At 30.2% G+C, this 21966-nt stretch overlaps 1 protein-coding gene across 1 annotated transcript in view; it reads left to right on the top strand.

Annotated features, from left to right (window-relative positions):
* LOC143920294 (allatostatin-A receptor-like) overlaps positions 1–21966 on the top strand; it is an 83752-nt gene that overhangs the window by 26723 nt on the left and 35063 nt on the right. Inside the window, exon 2 of the mRNA XM_077443116.1 lies at positions 5627–6798. Within this exon, the coding sequence (XP_077299242.1) occupies positions 5956–6798 (843 nt within the window). The 5' untranslated portion in view covers positions 5627–5955. The remainder of the gene's footprint in view (positions 1–5626; positions 6799–21966) is intronic.

Here is a 21966-nt window from a genome sequence, read left to right as displayed (position 1 = left end):
TTATTTTAAAAGTAAACTAAATAATTCATGTGTAAGGTCGAAGACAACTGTAAAGACGTTGTATCCCAATTTTTAATTTAATGCATACAAAAGTTTAGCTATTAACAAAATGTAATATTTTCCGATTATACGCAAACGGTCATTGACCTCGTAACGTTGAATATTATTATTACACATAACAAATTACGTACATAAACATATTATGTGTATTTACAACACGTATCCTGGGCGAGGAAGTGATGTGGGGCGCTCGCGTTTGGAACTGAGGGTTCGAGGTTCCATCCCCGGCGCCCGAGGAATTTTTTTTTCGAATATCGTCAAAATATAAATAATTTTAATTTAATTAAAATACATAGTCAATTGTTTTATATGAAAACAAAAAAAAAATATTCAAAACCTCGCTAAAAAAATATCATAATTACGTATTTTTATATGGCGGGAACGATTTTTCAATTATTGTTTAAAAAAAAAGGCAAATTGAAGAATTGGATTTGGCGTGATGATCGTGACCATTAGCTCAGTTTAGACCTATATGAGGCTATTTTGAGATGACTGGTTCCATACGCGGCAAAGTTGAAAAATTAATGTATACAAAGTTTTAGGCTTTTTATCGATTCATTATGTTCAGCCAGCGTTAGGACACACACACACAGATTACCGTCTTTATATACCTATATATAGATATATATATATATATATATATATATATATATATATATATATATATATATATATATATATATATATATATATATATATATATATATATATATATATTATTTACTTTAAATTTCAAAATAATTTAAGTATGTACCTATGTATTTCTTTGTTGGATTAAATTAGCAGACGATAAAACCGATTTCATTATGACATTGAAGAATAATATTGTTTTTTAACGCCAAACAGTTTGAGCAATTAACCTAAGCTAAATATATGAGTGTATGTAGATTAATTTCAAAATTGTGGATAATTAAATTAAATTAAAGATAATAACTCCAACATGCCTAGTATAATTTGCATTGCAATTACGCAAATACGAGTCTTCATAGAAATTTATATAAAAAAATATTTCTGTATGTTTTTTTATTTAAATCTAATTTTAATTCCTCGACTCCAAATAGATTTCCTGGAATTAATTTAAAAATATTATACATTAAACTTTTCTATATAAATAAATTTATTGTAGATCAGTAATGCACAATCGTTTTATCAGAACGGCCAATTTTTTTTAATTATTCACGGGGCAAACGCATACAATGGCGTTTTAACATTCCCCAAAATTAAATTGTTTTCAGTATTTACTTTTGTAGATTTTTTAAATTATATATTATATAACAATACAATTTTAACAATATTTAACAATACAATTTTTTTTGTAATTTATGTATGTACATGTGTACATATATTCACCGCAGGTGATTTTTTTTTTGAAGATATTTATGACTTTGTAACGTTTCCTTTTTACTAATACATAAAAGTTTTACAGCAGACCAATAAAACTTTGATAATTACAAACTTAAATAATAATACTCATCCTACTATAATCAATAGCCAATATCAAGGGTTAGGCGATTATAACTCTACTAATAATATTAGGCGATTATAACTCTACTATACCTATGTATATGTTTTACTGAAAGACGTTATAAATTAATAAAATATGTTTTGGCATATGTCGGCAGGCCAAAAACATAAAAAATAAAGTAAAAATGGTAGTCGCGGGTTGTACACAACTGCTGTAGATTTTTGTTTTAAATTTAATAATGGAGTGAAGATTAATTGAAGAATCCCAAGCAAGTATTAAGGTTCGTTTCTAGCAAGCCGGCAAATCCACGTAAACAGTAGTACGAAAAATATTCTACATATATATGTATGTACATATATGGGCACATTCATATCTACCATAATTTGTATGTGATGTATCCTAAACTTCAGTAACCGACACGATCTATTTATATCATACCGTAGAACTTGTCACCGAAACGTGTCATACAGAACTCGTTTTCCTTGGCAAATGTGGATATGTTCAAGCATGACGTAACGTCTTAGTGGCGAGTGCACCCGTACTAACGAAAGTGCTGTCACAATGCGCATATAAATATTTTCTGAAACGTCATATTATGACTATATGACGCAAGCAATATTGCGCCGTATTGTTACACTTTGTAATGTATATGTAAACTGATTTTACCTTGCATTCGGGGCTGGATTTAAATTTAGTGAGGCTCTAAGCTCTTTTATATGTGAGGCCTCCTAACCTCAAAATGAGACATGTCCAAAATAAAAGTGAAAAAATTGTATAACACATACTTTTTACTTTATCTATGTACGTAGTAACAATAGATGAAGTTTTGTGATCATGCGAAAATTCGAACTCGAGATTTTGACTGATTCGAACTCAGAATCGATTATTGATCACGTTTTCATGATCTAGAAAAAATATGTGTGTGTGTGTGTCTGTGTGTGTCTGTGTGTGTGTCTGTATGTGTGTCTGTGTGTGTGTCTGTGTACTTTGGGGATTTTTTTCAACACCGTTAGTCCTATCGAACTGAAACTTTGTATCGGTTACTGAAATTTTTATCGACACTACGAACATTTTTTTCAAATTTTTAAGTTGACTGGAAATGGTACCTCCCCTTATAGGTGTCCTCTTTTTTTTAAGTTTTTGAATTCAATTTTCTCCCAAACTACTAACTGAATCGGACTGAATTTTTTTTACATGTACAAGAAATAATAATTTTTATAATTTTATATTTTTTAAATATTTTTATCTGAACCGGAAGTAGTACTTTTACTCTAGAGAATCGAGGTTTTTTATGTTTTTCTCAAAAGCCTTTTGATTTATCGAACTGAAATTTCATATCGATCAATTTAAGCTTAATACCAAGTTATGTATAAAATTTGGTAAGCGTCCGTCGACCGGAAGTGGCAGTTTACTCTTGTTCGATTTTTCTTCCACTATTTTTTTCGACCCCTTAAACATGTGTGGTCTTCACGAAAAAATTCAAGTATAACTCTTGTATCAATGTGATTAAAATAAAAAAAAAAATCACTAAATTTAATAAACCGGAAGTGGGATTTTTTCCCTTCCGGAAGCTTCCGGAAGGAAGGTCAAAAATGTTGTCGCCTGGATCCTGACCACACCCCTGAACGTATTAAGCTGAAAATTTATATTTATATTCTTTATGTACTAACTTAGATTTTGTAACGTTTTGGTCAGAATTCGTAAACCGGAAGTAGTATTTTTTTTTTAAAACAATATTTCATTATTTTTTCATTATTTTATTTTGACCTTTTAAATTGGTTTAAGCGTCTTGATATTTATTGTGTTTAATAAAGATAGTGATTTTAAATAAATATTAAAAATAAAATCACCAAATTTAGTGAACCGGAAGTGGGATTTTCTCCTCTTAGAAAGGTCAAAAATGTTGTCGCCTGGATCTTGTCCACACCCCTGAACGTATTATGCTGAAAAATTATATTTATATTCTTTATGTACTAACTTAGATTTGGTAACGTTTTGGTCAGAATTTGTAAACCGGAAGTAGTATTTTTTTTTAAAACAATTTTTCATTATTTTTTCATTATTTTATTTTGACCTTTTAAATTATTTAAAGCGTCGTGATATTTATTGTGTATAATAAAGATAGTGATTTTAAGTAAAAATAAAAAATAAAATCAGCAAATTTAATGAACCGGAAGTGGGATTTTCTCCTATAAGAAAAGTCAAAAATGTTGTCGCCTGGATCCTGACCACACCCCTAAACGTATTAAGCTGAAAATTTATATTTATATTTTTTTATGTACTAACTTAGATTTGGTAACGTTTTGGTCAGAATTCGTAAACCGGAAGTAGTATTTTTTTTTAAAACAATATTTCATTATTTTTTAATTATTTTATTTTGACCTTTTAAATTGGTTTAAGCGTCTTGATATTTATTGTGAATAATAAAAATAGTGATTTTAAGTAAAAATAAAAAATAAAATCACCAAATTTAATGAACCGGAAGTAGGATTTTCTCCTATTAAAAAGGTTAAAAATGTTGTCGCCTGGATCCTGTCCACACCCCTAAACGTATTAAGCTGAAAATTTATATTTGTATTCTTTATGTACTAACTTAGATTTGATAACGTTTTGGTCAGAATTTGTAAACCGGAAGTAGTATTTTTTTTTAAAACAATATTTCATTATTTTATTTTGACCTTTTATATTATTTTGATTCTCTTGATATTTAATGTGTATAATAATTATACTGATTTTAAATAATCAAATAAAAAATTTGTTCAAATAAAAATTTGAACAAAATCCGACAACCGGAAGTAGAACTTTTGTCTTGTGCAAGTATTTGCATATATTCGCGCTCAATTTGTATCGCTATCATAGTTATTAGTTCAATATCGAATTTTGTTTTGTAACCTTCTTATATTCCTCAAATACATTGATAAAGTCATGGGTTGGTCACACCCGAATTTTTTTTAAATGGAAAACAAAAAAATTAATAACTCTTAGTATGGCTGCATTTTTTTGTCTTTATAGAATGTCTTAAACTTAATGATAAAATGTTTTTCGTACAAAATTATTAATATGGATTTGTTGGGTTTTGTCCTAAAAGTCACACATAATATCCGGAATCATCGTAAATTTCATTGAGATAAAATCATGGAAAATTAAATTTTAAAGTATGCATTTCCTATGGTCGAATTTTAATTGTAGATTGTTAAATTTGATTTGTAAAATGTTTAATTTCGAGTGTGACAATATAACAATAATTATTTCCCAAATTATTATTTTTAATGACCATATATTTTTAAATAATTCCCACGTAAATCCCAATTAGGCTCAATTTGCAAATTAAGTTGTTTGTGTTTTTTTTTTCAATATTAATAATATTTATAAATTAAAGTTACTTAACCGCTTAGCTGCCCAAAGCGCCTTAAGGCGCAAACAGCCGTATCTATTATACGCTCAGCGCGTCGGCTGGGCGTATAAGCGGTTAAAAGGTTGATTAAAATTTAAAAAAATAGCCAATTTTACTAACCGATAATTTAAAAATTTGCGATTATGTTTATATTTCTGAAGATCCGGGGTTAAAATTTTTTTTATTTGAATATTTATTTACTTTATATAAAAATTATGATATACATATGTATATGTATGTATGTACATCTTGTTTGGAGGCCCTAAGCTTAAGCTTTTTTAGTATACAGGTACATCCGGCTAGGCTTGCACTTGCCCAATACAAGTATGAATGTGCCGAAAACGGGTGGTGCTAAATAGCATGAATATAAGTAGTCTTTTTACTTGCAATGTTGTTTACTTGCAATTTATTTTTCATACTAAATATAAACGTACATATGTATGCATTTGAATGAAAAGGTAATACCTACCTTTTATATACAATATACATTTACCTATGTATGTAAATATGTGATATGTATTTACATACATATGTATGTTATACATGTATATGCCCACCTTTACAAAACAATAAGATGCCTGTACTAAATTCAAAGTTAATATTATACCCTTTGTGATTGAATCGTGCTGTGCGCACATTTTATTTATAAATCAAAAAGATTATTTGATCCGAAAAATATTGTTTATTTTCTTTTTCATTTTTTACAGGATTTGAACGCAGAGAGAATGTCGCATTGTGACGAACGCTTTTCGCACTGTTTGTAGAAACGAAAAAAGGAAAAAAACACACACATATATACATATATACATACAAAAACAAATAAAAATCGGATGAATCGAGAAAAAATATGAAAATTCGATTGACGAGATAAAAACATTGGCGTGAAAAACAGAGGCGAAAATGCGCGTGGGCAGCCCAATGACGACCGCCGAACAAACCACCATGTATCAACAACATTTGAACTCCGAATAAAACAAACCCACAGATATATAGATACATTTCATCAACAACTGGAAGCGGTCATCATTATCACGAGATGACTCAAGCGAACGAAATTTACAACCCTTGCAACACCACCTCGATAGGATGGACCGACATGTGTACGACGAACGCCACCTGGTTGATGGATTACACCACGATTGCGCCAGAAGAAGATTGGGGCATCGAAGCCATCGTATCGACTGTTGTTCCTGTATTTTTCGGATTTATAGGATTAGCTGGATTGATCGGAAATGCCTTAGTGGTGGCTGTCGTCGCCTGGAATCCGGGCATGCGCTCCACCACGAATCTGCTCATCATCAACTTGGCCGTTGCAGATCTCCTCTTCGTGGTGTTTTGCGTGCCGTTCACGGCCACTGATTATGTTTTGACCCGTTGGCCATTCGGGGATGTTTGGTGTAAAGTCGTCCAGTATTTGATCGTAGTGACGGCACATGCTTCCATCTACACCTTGGTGCTGATGTCCCTGGATAGGTACCTGGCTGTGGTACATCCGGTTGCGTCAATGGGGATCCGTACCGAGAGCAACGCTTTTATAGCCATAGCTCTGGCTTGGATGTTGATCGTGAGCAGCGCTCTTCCAGTGGCCATCTGTCACGGCGAACAGCATTACGATCATAAGGGACGCACCCAGTCATCTTGTGTGTTCTTGGAGAGTTCGTTGTGCTATCGACCCTTTTTCCAGGTGTCATTTTTCCTATCTTCGTACGCCGTTCCTTTATTGTTGATCTGCGTGTTGTACGTCCGTCTGTTGGCACGTCTGTGGCGCAACGCACCTGGACAACGGTTGTCTGCCGAGTCTCGCAAGGGGAAAAGGCGTGTTACGAGAATGGTGCTGGTGGTTGTTGCAGCTTTCGCAGTTTGCTGGCTTCCCATACATGTAAGTTGCATTTTGATATTATCCATGTTATGCATCGCTAAAAATACTATAAACATATCCCAACAACAGCTATTTATGTACAAAATCTTTGAATCATTAGTGAGAGTTGTTAGAAGTTTCGTTGGATACATAATATCTGTTTACTTGGTTCATCATATTATTTGATGAACATTCAGTACTTGCATAATAGTGTGAGAATATTTCGTGTTTTTTTTTTTTTTAATTATTCATTACTAGTGTTGTACCCGATGACATATCATTGAATGGGTGTTGGCACATTAAGTTGTTAAAAAAAAATGTGCCGGTTAGATCTATATATTTATATTTAATTGTTTACAATGAAAAAAAAGGTAAAAACTACCTATGTACCTACATACATGTAAACAATATAAAACACCAATAGAAAAATTAATTAATTAATTAATTAAATAAATTTTCAATATATGGCGGCAAATTCTCTGTCAAATGGAAACATTGGTTAGCAAATAGTATATGTACCATTGTTAAAAAAACAATATTCATTTTTGTGACATTATTTAAAATAGACTGGCAATCGCGTATGGCCCCTTCATGGTACTTCTCTCTTATATGTAAGCCGATTTTGCCATGCTCTCATTCAAAAGTATGAACGTGCCGGGTCTAATCTAGAGTGTAGTACATCTTTTTTTAGCAAGTTTAAGAACATGAGATCGATTGTTAGAAAGTAATTATTTATATAATTATAAGATAGGCAGTTCAATCACAAGTAATTATGTCTAGCTAGTACTATGTACATTTATTTATTTATTTACATATAAACCAGGAAGGCCTTACAGGTAAATCCCAATGTAAATCACATAAATAATTACTTGCGATTAAACTATCTTACTCGTAACTATGTACATACATAAATAATTTCTTTATGTACGTACACAAATAATTTCTTTCTAGCAATCCATCTTATGTATTTGTATATATGTAGAATAAAATAATAGAATAAAAGTATTTCCGTGTAGTTCTGTGCCAAGCCGTTGACGTGGAGTGTTGGATAATATAAACGGACCTTTGCCCGGTGCACAATGAAATAATTCAACTTGCTAATTTGAAGACAGTAAAAATCTAATGAATACATTTATTTTTATTTTGATCCATATATTGAATTACAGTGGAATAGTACTCGTATATTATTTCGCCATATTATTTATAACTTGCGAATACGTGACGTCAATTTATAGGCAAATCAATCGTACTAGTTGGAAATTTTCACATATACATATATTTATGTGAAAGCCAAAAGGTCTGTGATATACGAAGATGATGGATTCTAAAATATATTTCGAATAAATCAACTCAATAAGCCACACAAAAATGGGCAAAATTGTCTCCATAAAACAGTTGAAATTTTATGGACTCGTATGAGCTAATTTTATTTTAAATTCAACTGCTTAAGTTTAAATATTAAAGTAATTGCTAAAAAAAATCGTTCATTGAAAATGTTCTGTCTGGTTTTCAAGTTCTATATATAATATAATTGATCGATATTTCAATCGCAAATTACATAACTTACTAGTTTTGACGTGAAATCCCCAGGCAATCCACCAAGCATGCCTTATCACTACTTGAAAAATTTTGGGTCCGTAAGCAAAAAATTATCAAGGACCCCCCCCCCCTCGAGTTTTTAAATTGAATACCAAATTTTTGGTTTTGCAACAAAGTATTAATATAAACAAAGTTATTGTTAATATGTACATAGGTCCATAATATAATTTTCTTAATTTAACTCGCCTATTTTAAAATGTCTTTCGAGCCTTACAGTTTGTAAAATCATAAATTAGTTGATTGAGGTTCATTTTGACTGCTTCTTTGCGCTCAATTGTAAGTAAAGCTAGCTCATTGAGTCTGGTTTGACCGATCGAATTTCTTTGTAATCTTTAATTATTTTTAATTTATTGAATGTTCTTTCTACACTATCCACAGTTACCGGAAGAGTAAAAATAGCATGATTGCGGTATATACATATGTACACATCTGTACTTCTGAAAAATAACTCTCCAAACAACTGTACCTGGTAATAAATAGTAATTCTGAAAATATTGCCTTTTGGTCATTGTTTCAGAAAGATATTTCTTTATTAATAAAAGTACATGAGTAAATTGAGATTCGAATTGATCTGAGAAAACTTCTGGAAATTTTTATTTGAGATTCAAACAATGGTATGGAATATCTGTTTCCGGCATATTAATAATTTTCCTAGGTTCAAGAAAACCAAAATATTTTTTCCCTACCTGCATTCTCACAAAAGTGTCTTAATTTGAACAGTTATTTTGTCGATTTATGACCCCCTATCTCCCGTAAGCATTGCTTACCCTCGCTACATAGTAGTTAAGCCACTGTTACAAGTACATATACATCGGTATTATGTACGTATGAACGTATAAGTGTGGATATGTAAGTAGGCGGAAAATTCTATTTATTTATTAAATTTGTATGTAATTATTACTGTAAATTAGTTTCTAAGCTAAAGTTTCAAAACAAAACTCATCTTGTAGTTTTCAAATATTTTTTTGTAAAATTTAATGAACGAATAAAATAGACTCGTTACTGAAATTTTCAAATGTAAATATTGTAACTTATGTACATCGTCTAGTATTTTCAGGTAAATATTCACATTACCTGTTTAAATATCATATTTTTGTATGTACATTTTATTAAATAACTCGCCATGCCTGCAATTTTTAATAAAAGATATATTTCAGTCAACATCAACAAACATTTTTCTCTATTTATATACGCATTTTATAAGTACATATGTGTTATATATATACATATATGTACACGTGCGTGAATATATCATGTATAGAAAAAATGAATTTCTAAATTCTCATAGCGTGTTCTTTAATATGATTTTTTATGGGAAACTATGTATACATATTATGTATGAAACGTCTAGTTCTCTGTAAAAGCAGATAAAAACTACATATATTTTTGTCTATGGTGACATATAGGAGCTTTTTTTTATATGTTTTTATTTTGTTGAAACGTATTTACTAAATATTTAAGCTTTGAAGTGTTATTTGAATTTTCTTTGATTAATTATACTATTTTTTTTAATATAAATGCAATCCTACAAGATGATTTCTACTAAAAAAGACATTCATCGTGATCATTGAATAAATTTTAAAATTCATAGAAACAGAACCAGGAAAGTCCGGAAACGATTGTTACAAATACATAAAAATACATAAGACTTTTTCACGTGGGCAGTTTGATCTATCAAATGATTCGTTCACTCGAGATGAATAAGCGGACTGTTTTTCTGGAGTACCTTTTATTTAAAATTAGATTGCCAAGCTTTATGATTTTCGCTGATAAGATTTATTGAAGTTTATATGTAGATGAATTTACATACTGGAAAATGTCGTCAACGAGGCTTTTAATCTCGTTGAAATAAATTGATTTAGTGAGAACGCGCAATTAAGGCGTGATAAAATTGAATACATAGACGTCAACAATAATATGCATAATAAATCACGGCACTTGGTGAATAGACTGAGTGCGATAATGAAATCTGAACGTAGCGATGAACACACACAAATTCCACATTTCGACATCTCAAATATCCTCACAGCACCGACGTTTAATTGTGTAATGTGTATGGATGTATGTACATACATACATACATATATGCATGTACACGTATTACGTAAACGGAGACTGTTTGGGAATCTTAGCGGGATCTCGAGGGATCGTGACTTAATTCACCGAATACTCGACTTACACCCAACTGTAATTAATATAATGGGGGACCCTAACCAGAATAGAGGTACATCGAAATGGTCTTATGCATGCGCCTGCGATAAACAAAATTTTGATCATGTCCATGTTTTGCCACTATAATGTATGTACGTATTATATTGTAATACAGAGACATAAATGCGGATATGTCCTGATAAAGCAGAGGACACGTGTACGGCGATAAAATTTAGTGCTCATAAAAATATAGGATGTCGAAATTTCCACTATACGTTTAGGGAATCGCTTTCCCGTTTATGTTAGCTCTATCTCTTTTTGTTGCCTTATATGGCGCATCCGCTTGAAAGGGACGGCGAGAGTGATGTGTATTTTTTTTGACGTTTCGAATCGTTTTTACGTATCGCTAAAATCTCTGATGGAATTGGCGAGTTACTTACATATCACTAAGGCGACTGGTTGATAACTTTAAGTAACTGATGTAATTAAAGAAGTTTGAAAAATTTACACACATACATACATTTAGAAAAATTGATTTTCATTTCATAAAAAACTTTTTACTTTATTATTTATTTATTTACAAATTTTCCATAGTGACGTTACAGATTAGCTCCAAGTCGACACTATGGCTACAAATATATGTATGTACGTAGTAACAATAGATGATGTTTTGTGATCATGCAAAAATTCTAACTCGATATTTTGATTGATTCTAACTCAAAATCGATCACTGATCACGTTTTCATGATCTAAAAAAAATGTGTGTGCGACTGTGTGTTTTGGGGATTTTTTTTATATACATACAAATGTATATGTAAAATAATCGCTAATGGATTGCAATATGTAAAGTTTCACATACAAAGAACAAAGTGTTCTGACGCTGTGTTGATAATCACTGACATTTTCCATTACAGCAAGTTATTAATAAACAAGCATACAGCGATATCTACATATATTTTTAATACAATTTTTATTGTACCATGATGCCCCTGAGTGCCATCTAAGGTATTCAACTTATACATATATAAATTTGAAATCATATTCAAATAGTGGTGACGAATTTTAGTTAAGTTGGTTTCGCCAAATTTGATTAGGAACTCTGATAGGAAACGATCGACTTGGGTCACAAATGACCAGCAATACTGTAGAAATACTCGGAATAAATTCTTTTCAATCGAATTCAACCCAGGACTTGAACTTGGGAGCCTTTCGGTGCAACCACCGAGCTATACTAATGGCTATTAAGAAATGTTATCAAGGTAGTACAAGTTGGATCTGATCTGATTCGGATCGATACATATGTATATGAATTGAAAAATCTAGAATTTTTTTATTTATATGCCAATGCAAACTTTTATTTATATTCCAATGTGATATTGCAATTTCCATTTAACCAACCTTGATAATAAAATTATTGTATAATATTTTGTTTCTAAACAATATCAATGTGCTACGTTTCAACTCCATTTTATTATTTTTCTTCAATGTTATATTGAATATTTTCAATTGAATGTTGGATTGATGTTTCATAAATTTATTTATATAAACTTTTAAGATATTTGAAAGGAATATAACGTTTTATTCAGATCGATTTAATTTGAAAAGAGAGACTGCCTATGAAAAATAATGGGGTTTGATTAAAAAGTTGTTTATTAAGTTGCTTTAAAATTGCTTTTCAAATGGTTTACGAAAAAGTTTTCATCTCAAAATTAAATTAACTCCTTTCATCTCTGGCAGAATATTCTCACCGATCGGAAAATAATATAAGAAAAAAAACAAGAAATCTGAATTAAAAGATGAATACATTTTGATCTTTAGAAATTTCGATACAATTTATAAATTAAAAATTAACTATGCTCAATGTTCATTGTTTCAATTGATTCGTTAATTAATATTTGACGAACACGCTCAACAAACACGTCTGTCACGCATAAAGCTCATTGACTACACAAAAGCTGAAAACAAAGCGACTCATAATTGTTTATTATGAACATATCGACATATTTGTTTTTGTCAAACAATAAAACGATGGAACGTGATCAGCGCCAACGTTATTCGGATTAATTCCATGGAGTATTCCCACATATCCCTGACGTAAATCACGCTACTTACATTTAATCATTAGCTAAAAGTATGGATTAAGTAAAAAATATAACACAATTAAGAAATAACCTGATTTATAACAATATATTACATAGGTATAATGAATAATGCATTACAGAATCTGATGATAAATTTCAAGTATTTTGTCTGCTATAATGAAGGGAATAATAACTTAAACATGAGGGTAGAACCGCACGATTTAAATTTCATATGCGGGTGCTGCGGTCCAAGGAGCATCAAAACGAAACAGAATTTTCCATTCGTATCCATTGAAGTGCTTCAACTTTAAATATGCAGCAAAATGTAGCCGACAATCTAGAATCAGTCGGTAAAATCTCGGAAAACTCACTCGTTGCCATTTCAAAGTATATATACAAATAGCCGTATAGTGGAGAGGGCAATCTAAAACTGTTACGAAATGATAAATTTATAAAATCGCGTTGGCGTCAAATGATGCTAGTGTTTGCTCATTTATTATGATAATTTATTAGTCGTAGCGTTACACATTAAATAGAGAATATATTTTGATTACTTGTATGCAACACGACTAGCGAAAATAGAGCCCAACAAATTTAACTTTGTCCATGAATCAATTATGTATAATAAATTGATTTTGAATATTTGAAAAGCCCATTATTGCATAGAAAAGCTTAACTTTGATGGAATACTAATACATCGAGAAATAAATGAATCACCCGAGCGAAGTATAAAGTAGGAGAGTACTTTGAATTTGTATTAATTTAATGTCCATGAATAATTCATTACATTTTTTTGGCATTCTTTTAAAAATTCATATTCTTGCCTTTTTCGCAACTGAAATTATTATGCGCTATTTATACTTATGTATTGTCATTTTTTTATAATGCACATTCAATAATCGGCTATTTGATTCAAATTAAAATGTTTCACAAATAAATTTCAGCGGGAATTCACGTTTCACATTTTTGAAGACGTTTTCAAATTCACATTTTTGAAGATGTTTCTTTCATCACCTTATCTCGAGAGCGAGACGTTTTTGCTTTATTCAATTTTAACATAACTATTTCATGATTTGTACGAATAATGCAATTATACGTTGATGAATATGCAATCAACGCTTGAAATTTTTCGGTGGCTCTAATTTTAACATTTAAAGCTCTCTGTATTGATAAATAATATATTTAAATAGGAAATTCTTAAGCTGCTAAAAATTAAAAAAATAATTTATACTAATGTAATTCATAAGTATTAGATTCAGTATAACTCAATACAATCAAAACAAAAAAAAATGGAAGATGCGGCTTAAAGCATGCGAATTACTATTTTGTAAAAATTAGAAAACTAATATAAATATATACATATGAATAAGCATTGTACACACATACATATATTATATGGAAATGTGATAGATGGAAACGAAAATTTATTGATCGAATATCAAAATGAATCAATAAAAATTGTCTATTTAGCAGGGCTGTGGAGTCAGAGCATTTCTAGCGGAGTCGTAAATAATCAACCGACTCCGACTCCTTTATTATTATTATTATTTTTAATTAATAGTATTACGGTATGCGTCAACCAGTCTTTAATTTCAATGAAGTAAATCTACTAATAAATTGAAATTTAAAAATTTCTTCGTAAAAATGATGAATTTAAATTACATTATAAGTAAAATCGTTGAATTGCACATACGTATGTATGTATTTTGATGTGTTCTGGACAATTTTGATGTGTTCTGGATTTTCCTTCGTCTCATACTTTTTTTATTAAATAGATTTGATTGCGTGTGAAATTTATAGATACATATTGTATACTATAAATGTAAATACTTTTTATTTATACCAATAATTTAATAAATTGGCTAACGTGTCAATTTTTAATGATTTTTTTAATTCCTAAAATTTTTTATATTTTTAAAATTGCTATAATTTTTACTACTAATAATTTTAAAAATTGGCAAAAAAAATCTGTCTTATAAAAATCGTTCAAGTTGGACTCGGAGTCGGTAAATTTTGATCCGACTCCACAGCCCTGCTAGTTACATAGGTTCAAATAGCACTGAGCAACAAAAAATCCCGTTTTTTACTTACCAGAGCGGAGACAATCAATCTTTATTACTATGTAAGTTTGACCCACTGAATTCGAATATAAATCTTAAAATTCGTTAGATAGTTAATTAGAAGTATTTTAAAGCAATAAAAAAATCACAATCAATAGAAAAAACATCCGACTATTGATTCTCACTTTTGGCACCGCAATACTAGATTTTGAGTTAGCGACTGCAAAAGTAAAAAATCTGTAATAATTGCGCATTTTTTAAAACGCTCATATCTCAAAAACGAGAGCAAATCAACGAAAATCATTGTCATATTCAAATTTAATTGGTATATTTTAGTAAAGATTGATTTAACTCCGATCCGGTAATTTGCTCGATGTAGACAAATATATTGAAACATTTTCAATTGTTTTCAATAATAAAAAGAAAATAAATATTCCATAATATTTTCTTTTTCGTTGAATATTCAATATGGATTTCATATTAGAAATTTTTATGACATGAAGTCACAGGATATCATTAGAATGAAAAAAAAATAGTCGGAAAAAGTTTAAAATGGTTCATCTACCTTTCAATTGCACGCGTTCTTTCGCTAGCAGCTGGCGTTTTAATCGCAGCGAAATTGATTTTTCTACACTGTAATATTTAATAATATTTAGAGAGAAGTAAATTTATCGGTGATAGAAAAAATAAAATTTTTATACCTCTGCAAAAGAATATGTTGCAACATTTCGGTTGGAAAAAAACGAACGAAAAATAAACCATTAGCGATTCGTTCCTGCGAAAACGTTCGCAATTCGTTGGGGAAAAACATTTCGTTGATAAACGCAAAACGTTCACCGGACGATTGATTGATAGCGATGCGCTTATGTTATTTGTGTTTTCCCTCATGCGGTCAAAATTTTCCTCTTTTGCGGGTTTGTTTCAACTTGGAAACACGAACGTTGCATATAAAATAAATTTGGCGGCGATCTTTACGTGCTGTCTGGCGGTTAGCACGCGAACACAAACGCTTTACATACATATTATACAACAAAAAACAAAAACCCACACAAATATATTGTTATTTTATTGTCGCGGTGAGTTGGTTTTGTTTAGTGTGCTTGTCGGATTTTATTTAACCCTTTCGCTGCGTGAAATACAAGCTAGCGCTCATTACTTTCAGTTGTGGCTGAATTTCATACATATTTTCATGCGAAACGACGTAGGAGATATATTGGTAAAAGTTAAGATTAAATTTGCTTGTTCGAGTAAACAGCATGCATTTAACAACGCTTGTTGAATAATTCATTCTATAAATCTCAATTTGAGTTAAGTGTAAGAATTTACATATTCAACAGACACTCATTGGCCCTGGTAATGAATTTGAAATTGTTGTAAAAAAATGTAATTGAGAATTGGCGACTAAAAAGAATCATTACATAATTCTCTCTAGTTTCGCTTTCTGTTTTTAATTGTAAATAATTACATTTTTTTGAGGTTTGTGAGATTAATGAGATAAGCTTACTTTTCAAAGTGGAAAATTTTTCAATATTGCATCGCTTTGTGGTATTAAAATTTCACAATTAAAACATTTCAAATATTCATAATCCTACTTATGCCCAAAATTTAACTAATAATAAAAGTTTTATATTTCATTTTCATTCAGACTCATCCTTTCAAATAACTTTTAATTAATAATCCAAATCAACTCAATTTCAAATAATTGAACCCGACAAACATTTTTCCATAATTTTTTTATTAACATTTTCTAATTAGGTACAATCACATTTTACTATTCTATTTTGAAAAAAATATATATAATGACGAATTCTGCACATGGCAAATGGTTTGTTTAAACGTCAAGCTTTTTAAATATATGTAGATAACTAGTTATTTTACCCGGCTTCGCTTGGTATTTGTAATATAAACAGCTTAAACATGGCGAATCTAGTAGTAAATATTCATTTGTTTTTTTATTAAATTTATTTGAATTGAAAAATTATTTTGAGTTGTTTTCGAAGTTCCCAGTCATTATCCAACCAAAAATATTTGCATACGAAGTCTCTTTCGAAACTATATATTAGATAACGGACAAAATCAATATTAAGATGCGCAAATTTAGAATTTTCTTTCTATATATGTAATGCCCACACATATGTATGTATGTACCTATTTAAAAATAGAGGAAATCGTTTTTCTATATTAAACCGATGTAAACTTTATTTACTCGTAAGTTGGTTAGCAAAAAATGTAATAAAATTATGAACAATTTATATTATATCCACATTTACATACTTAAGTACCAAGAGTGTTTTGAATATAATATACAAATTAACAGCTACTTAACTTTTTATCTAAATTATTTAAAAAAATATATTTTTTAAATTGTCATTATTCCTGTACCATTTGTGTGTACATATAAATATATTTATGTACATTGTGTGGTATATTCATCCTGTTTGACTTCAACAATTGAATGCATAATTGCGCAACCAATTAACCCGGAACCGTTGAAGCACCACACTACTACATATTACACGTTACGGAGAGATCTGCAAATGCTTAAACTTTTGTCGACTTGCAGTTTCGACACGTTTATTTACGTTGATATTATAGACCAGTTATGCTCAAAGTCACGGTGGAAATAAAATAATACATACCTCATTTTTAAACTATCGATTTCGTGTTTGTTGAGAAAAATAAACATTTTATTGTTCTTTAGTAATTATTATAAATGTATTTAAACCATATAAAAAATCTATTCTTTTTGAAAGAGATATATTTTATTTGTGGAGAATAAACAAAATCATTTATATATATATATATATATATATATATATATATATATATATATATATATATATATATACATACATATGTATGTATGTATGACGTGATTGATAAAGTATAGTTTTTTGGTCAATATGATACGAAAATTGCATTCAACAATAAAAAAATTTTCGTCTAGCCAAGGAAAATTTAATATCCATAGACCAGACATCAACAACTTGTGATCCGCGGGTGACCAAGTAACTCATTTGTTGATTTTTATGCCAGAGTTGTTTTTTTTTTTAAGAAAAATAAGTACCTACCAAAAAATATATTTTTTTAATATTTTATGAAATTTGGTCAGAAATATTTTTATATCTAGATAAGTAATTAGCATTATATGTATGAATAAAATTTATATTCAAAGGCAACTACGTATACAATTGAGGATGTGATAAAAAGGTTATTAAGATCGCAAACAAAATAGTAGCAGGATCTATAATATATTACACACAGGCGCTTCAAAGATTTTTTGGAAGAAATTGAATCTAATTATGGAGATTTCCTGTTACAAATAGTTAAATCGAGGCAAAGTTTTTAATAGATTTGTGTTTTAAATAGTGTTTTGATAACAAACAAATATTTCTTAACGAATTCGATAAAAGTGATCTCAATCTCAATGATAAATAATGGTTTTTAAAACTTTTGTTCTTAACAAACATAATGAACATATAATGATTTCAACGAACGAATCTAAGGAAATTTTGAAAATTTACGAGGAATTAAAGGGTTTTTATCTCTTAATATTTTTTTTCTTATTATTCACGAACAGACTTTTAATAAGTAAAAAAAAAATCCAATAACCCGATACATCTTCTTGATAGTAATATTTTGGTTGATTTTGACCAGCAGCCATCTGTCATAGACCCTACGGGAGACATTTGCTGATAAGGTATTTTAAAAGTGACGCTGACCTAGAGAGTAATTCAATGATATATTGGATTAAATAACATTATAAGAAGTTTTTTTTTAAGTACTTAAAATAAAAAATTCGGGTGTGACCAACCCATGACTTTATCTATGTATTTGATGAATATAAGAAGGTTACAAAACAAAATTCGATATTGAACTGATGACTATGATAGCGATACAAATTGAGCGCAAATGTATGGAAACTTGCACAAAACAAAAGATCTACTTCCGGTTATCAGATTTTGTTCAAATTTTTTTTATTACTAAAAATCACTATCAGTAGTATACTCATTAAATATCAAGAAAATAAAAATAATTTTAAAGGTCGAAATAAAATAATGAAATATTGTTTTAAAAAAAAATACTACTTCCGGTTTACAAATTCTGACCAAAACTCTACCAGCTCTGAGTTAGTACATAAAGGATAGAAATATAAATTTTCAGCTTAATACGTTCAGGGGTGCGGACAGAGTAGTGGGCACAATATTTTTGACCTTTCTACGAGGAAAAAAATCCCACTTCCGGTTCATTAAATTAAGTAATTTTTTTTTATTTTTACTTAAAATCACTATTTTTATTATACACATTAAATATCAAGAAGCTTAAAACAATTTAAAAGGTCAAAATAAAATAATGAAATATTGTTTTTAAAAAAAATACTACTTCCGGTTTACGAATTCTGACCAAAACCCTACCAGATCTAAGTTAGTACATAAAGGATAGAAATATAAATTTTCAGCTTAATACGTTCAGGGGTGTGGACAGAGTAGTGGGCACAACATTTTCAACCTTTCTAAGTGAAAAAAATCCCACTTCCGGTTTATAAAATTTAATAATTTTTTTTCAGTTTCATCAAATTGCAACAAGAATTATACTTGAATTTTTTGTGACGAACACACATGTTTAAGGGGTCGAAAAAAATAGTGGAAGAAAAATCGAACAAGAGTAAACTGCTACTTCCGGTTCACGGATGCTAACTAAATTTTATAATTAACTTGGTATTAAATTTAAACTTCTAGATATGAAATTTCAGTTCAATAAACCAAAAGGTTTCTGAAAAAAACATAAAAAACTTCGATTCTCTAGAGTAAAAGTACTGCTTCCGGTTCAGATAAAAATATTTAAAAAATATGAGGTTATAAAAATTATTATTTGTATTATATTTAAAAAAAATTCAGTCCGATTCAATTAGTGGTTTGGGAGATAATTGAATTCAAAAACTTAAAAAATGAGGACACCCATAAGGCGAGGTACCATTTCCGGTCAACTTAAAAATTTGAAAAAAATTTACGTCGTGTCGATAAGAATTTCAGTAACCGATACTAAGTTTCAGTTCGATAGGACTAACGGTGTCACCCACACAGACACACACACAGACACACACACAGACACACACACACACACACACACACACACATTTTTTCTAGATCATGAATACGTGATCAGTGATCGATTCTGAGTTCGAATCAGTCAAAATCTCGAGTTCGAATTTTCGCATGATCACAAAACTTCATCTATTGTTACTACGTACATAGATAAAGTAAAAAGATGAAATTTAAAAACATACAACATTGCCCAAATGAGTTTGGTATGCCTGACCGATCACAATAGATCGCAAAAAACATTTGGCACCCATGTTACTTATAAACATATCATTAAATTCACTTTGACCGTATTTGCGGCGAAAGGCAGTGGGCGTTAGGTGAAACAATGAGAAAAATATTGGCTGCCAAACCAGAGACAAAGCCCACATTGCGATCCTCCGACTGATTAAGACATATGGCCTTTCGCCACCACACATATGTACATACACACTCTTAACACACAAGGGTAGAGAGGGGAAACGCAAAAGAAATAAAAATATTTACGCATTTTATTTATTGGAAATTGTTGACATATTTTCCATGGATTTCTGCGATCGACATAAAAACGGATATTTGTTAAAAGTACTACGAGGGTGGTCCGTTTAATTACATCCGGTACGCGCTCAGCTGGACTTATCGGGAAAATGCACGTCGCTTCAAAGGTCTATAATGGTTTCCGGACCCAAGGAAAACACCATTAATTGGAAAAATTGCACCGTAAACGTAGACGACGCTGAAATGGGACCGCAACGTGCCAAAAAGCACACGTTCCGATTCACTAATAAAATATACACAGACACTTATTTTCAATGAAAAAATATCACAATAATAAAAATCACTAAGCCGCAATAAGCAATTTAGTATCGCGTGCATTTATTTGTGTTTTGTTCAGATCGAATTATATACATACATTATATTTACATATAAAATAAATAAGCTGACTATTTTCGTCAAATTGAGGATTAACTTGTTTGTCATGATCATGCAAGATATTATGTCTGCGACTTATGTATTCCACAAGCACGCAAATCTCCTTATATATTGCATAAGTTTTAGCGTTGAGGCCGCAAATTTTAGACGAACTTGAAAAAATATAATGTAAAAAATATTGCGACGCATCAAAAGCCGACGATTTTCATTATGGGATGGAAAAATTCGAAAAAATTTCCTTCAATCTCTGTGCATTTTCATTCGTGAAATTGAAGGGGAATCGCATTTTCACAGTTGATACGCGATTGGCACATATTGAAGTCGAGTCAAGTGACACACGTCCACTTAAAAACCGGCTCCAAATATTCCATATCATCATTCAATGGGAAATGAGTGGGTGGCGAGGGTGAGAGTGGGGTGAGGCTGATCCATTAAACGGTATCGGGTATCGGATGATAATACTCAATTATACGAATATGTTGGTCGCCTATCCAATCCAATTCATTAATAAAATCACATCGATAAAAGTCTACGTATATATTGGGGCTTAATTTATAAGTGAACGATAAGTGACGTCACAGATAAAGTGAATTGAGTATTATTCTCAAATTGGCGATTACATTAATGGAGGGGAGATCTCAAGTATTTATTTACCTATACGTATTATAGGTATATATGTTCATAAGTACTAACGAATATTTAGTAGCCCACATAAAAATGATTCAATAATATCTTGGCTACATAAAATTAAATGTTTATTTGTTTGTTTGTACATGTACAGCTTACAATTTAATAATGTATGTATTTATGTACTATATATTTTGTTTTTTTGTTTAAAATTTATATTTTCCCATGATGCCATTACGGGTCGCACCTGAGCGTCACTCATGGTATTTAACTTGTACATATATAAATCAATTTACGTATTATAAATTTGAAATCATATTCAAATAGTGGGTAGAATGACAATGAAATAAGATAAATTGGCAAAATCTGAAAGAAAATGATTGACTTGGAGTCACAAATATCTAAATCTGAGCAGCAGCACTGCAGAAATACTCGGAATAGACTCTTTTCAATCGATTTAAGCCCAGGGTTTGAACCCGAGAACCTCTCGGTAGCTAGCATTAACACAACCACCGAGTTATTACTGCTAGCTAATATAATTTAACATATATATGTATGTATATCATTCTTATTAAGATTTTTTCTGTAATTCAGTTGTATTATATGATATACAGTTTCTAAAGAAAATTTTCTGAATCTTATTATTGACATTTTTAC

This window comes from Arctopsyche grandis, chromosome 12 (assembly GCF_051622035.1).
Source record: "Arctopsyche grandis isolate Sample6627 chromosome 12, ASM5162203v2, whole genome shotgun sequence".
Classification (NCBI taxonomy): domain Eukaryota; kingdom Metazoa; phylum Arthropoda; class Insecta; order Trichoptera; family Hydropsychidae; genus Arctopsyche; species Arctopsyche grandis.
This window is presented reverse-complemented; position numbering and strand designations above follow the sequence as displayed.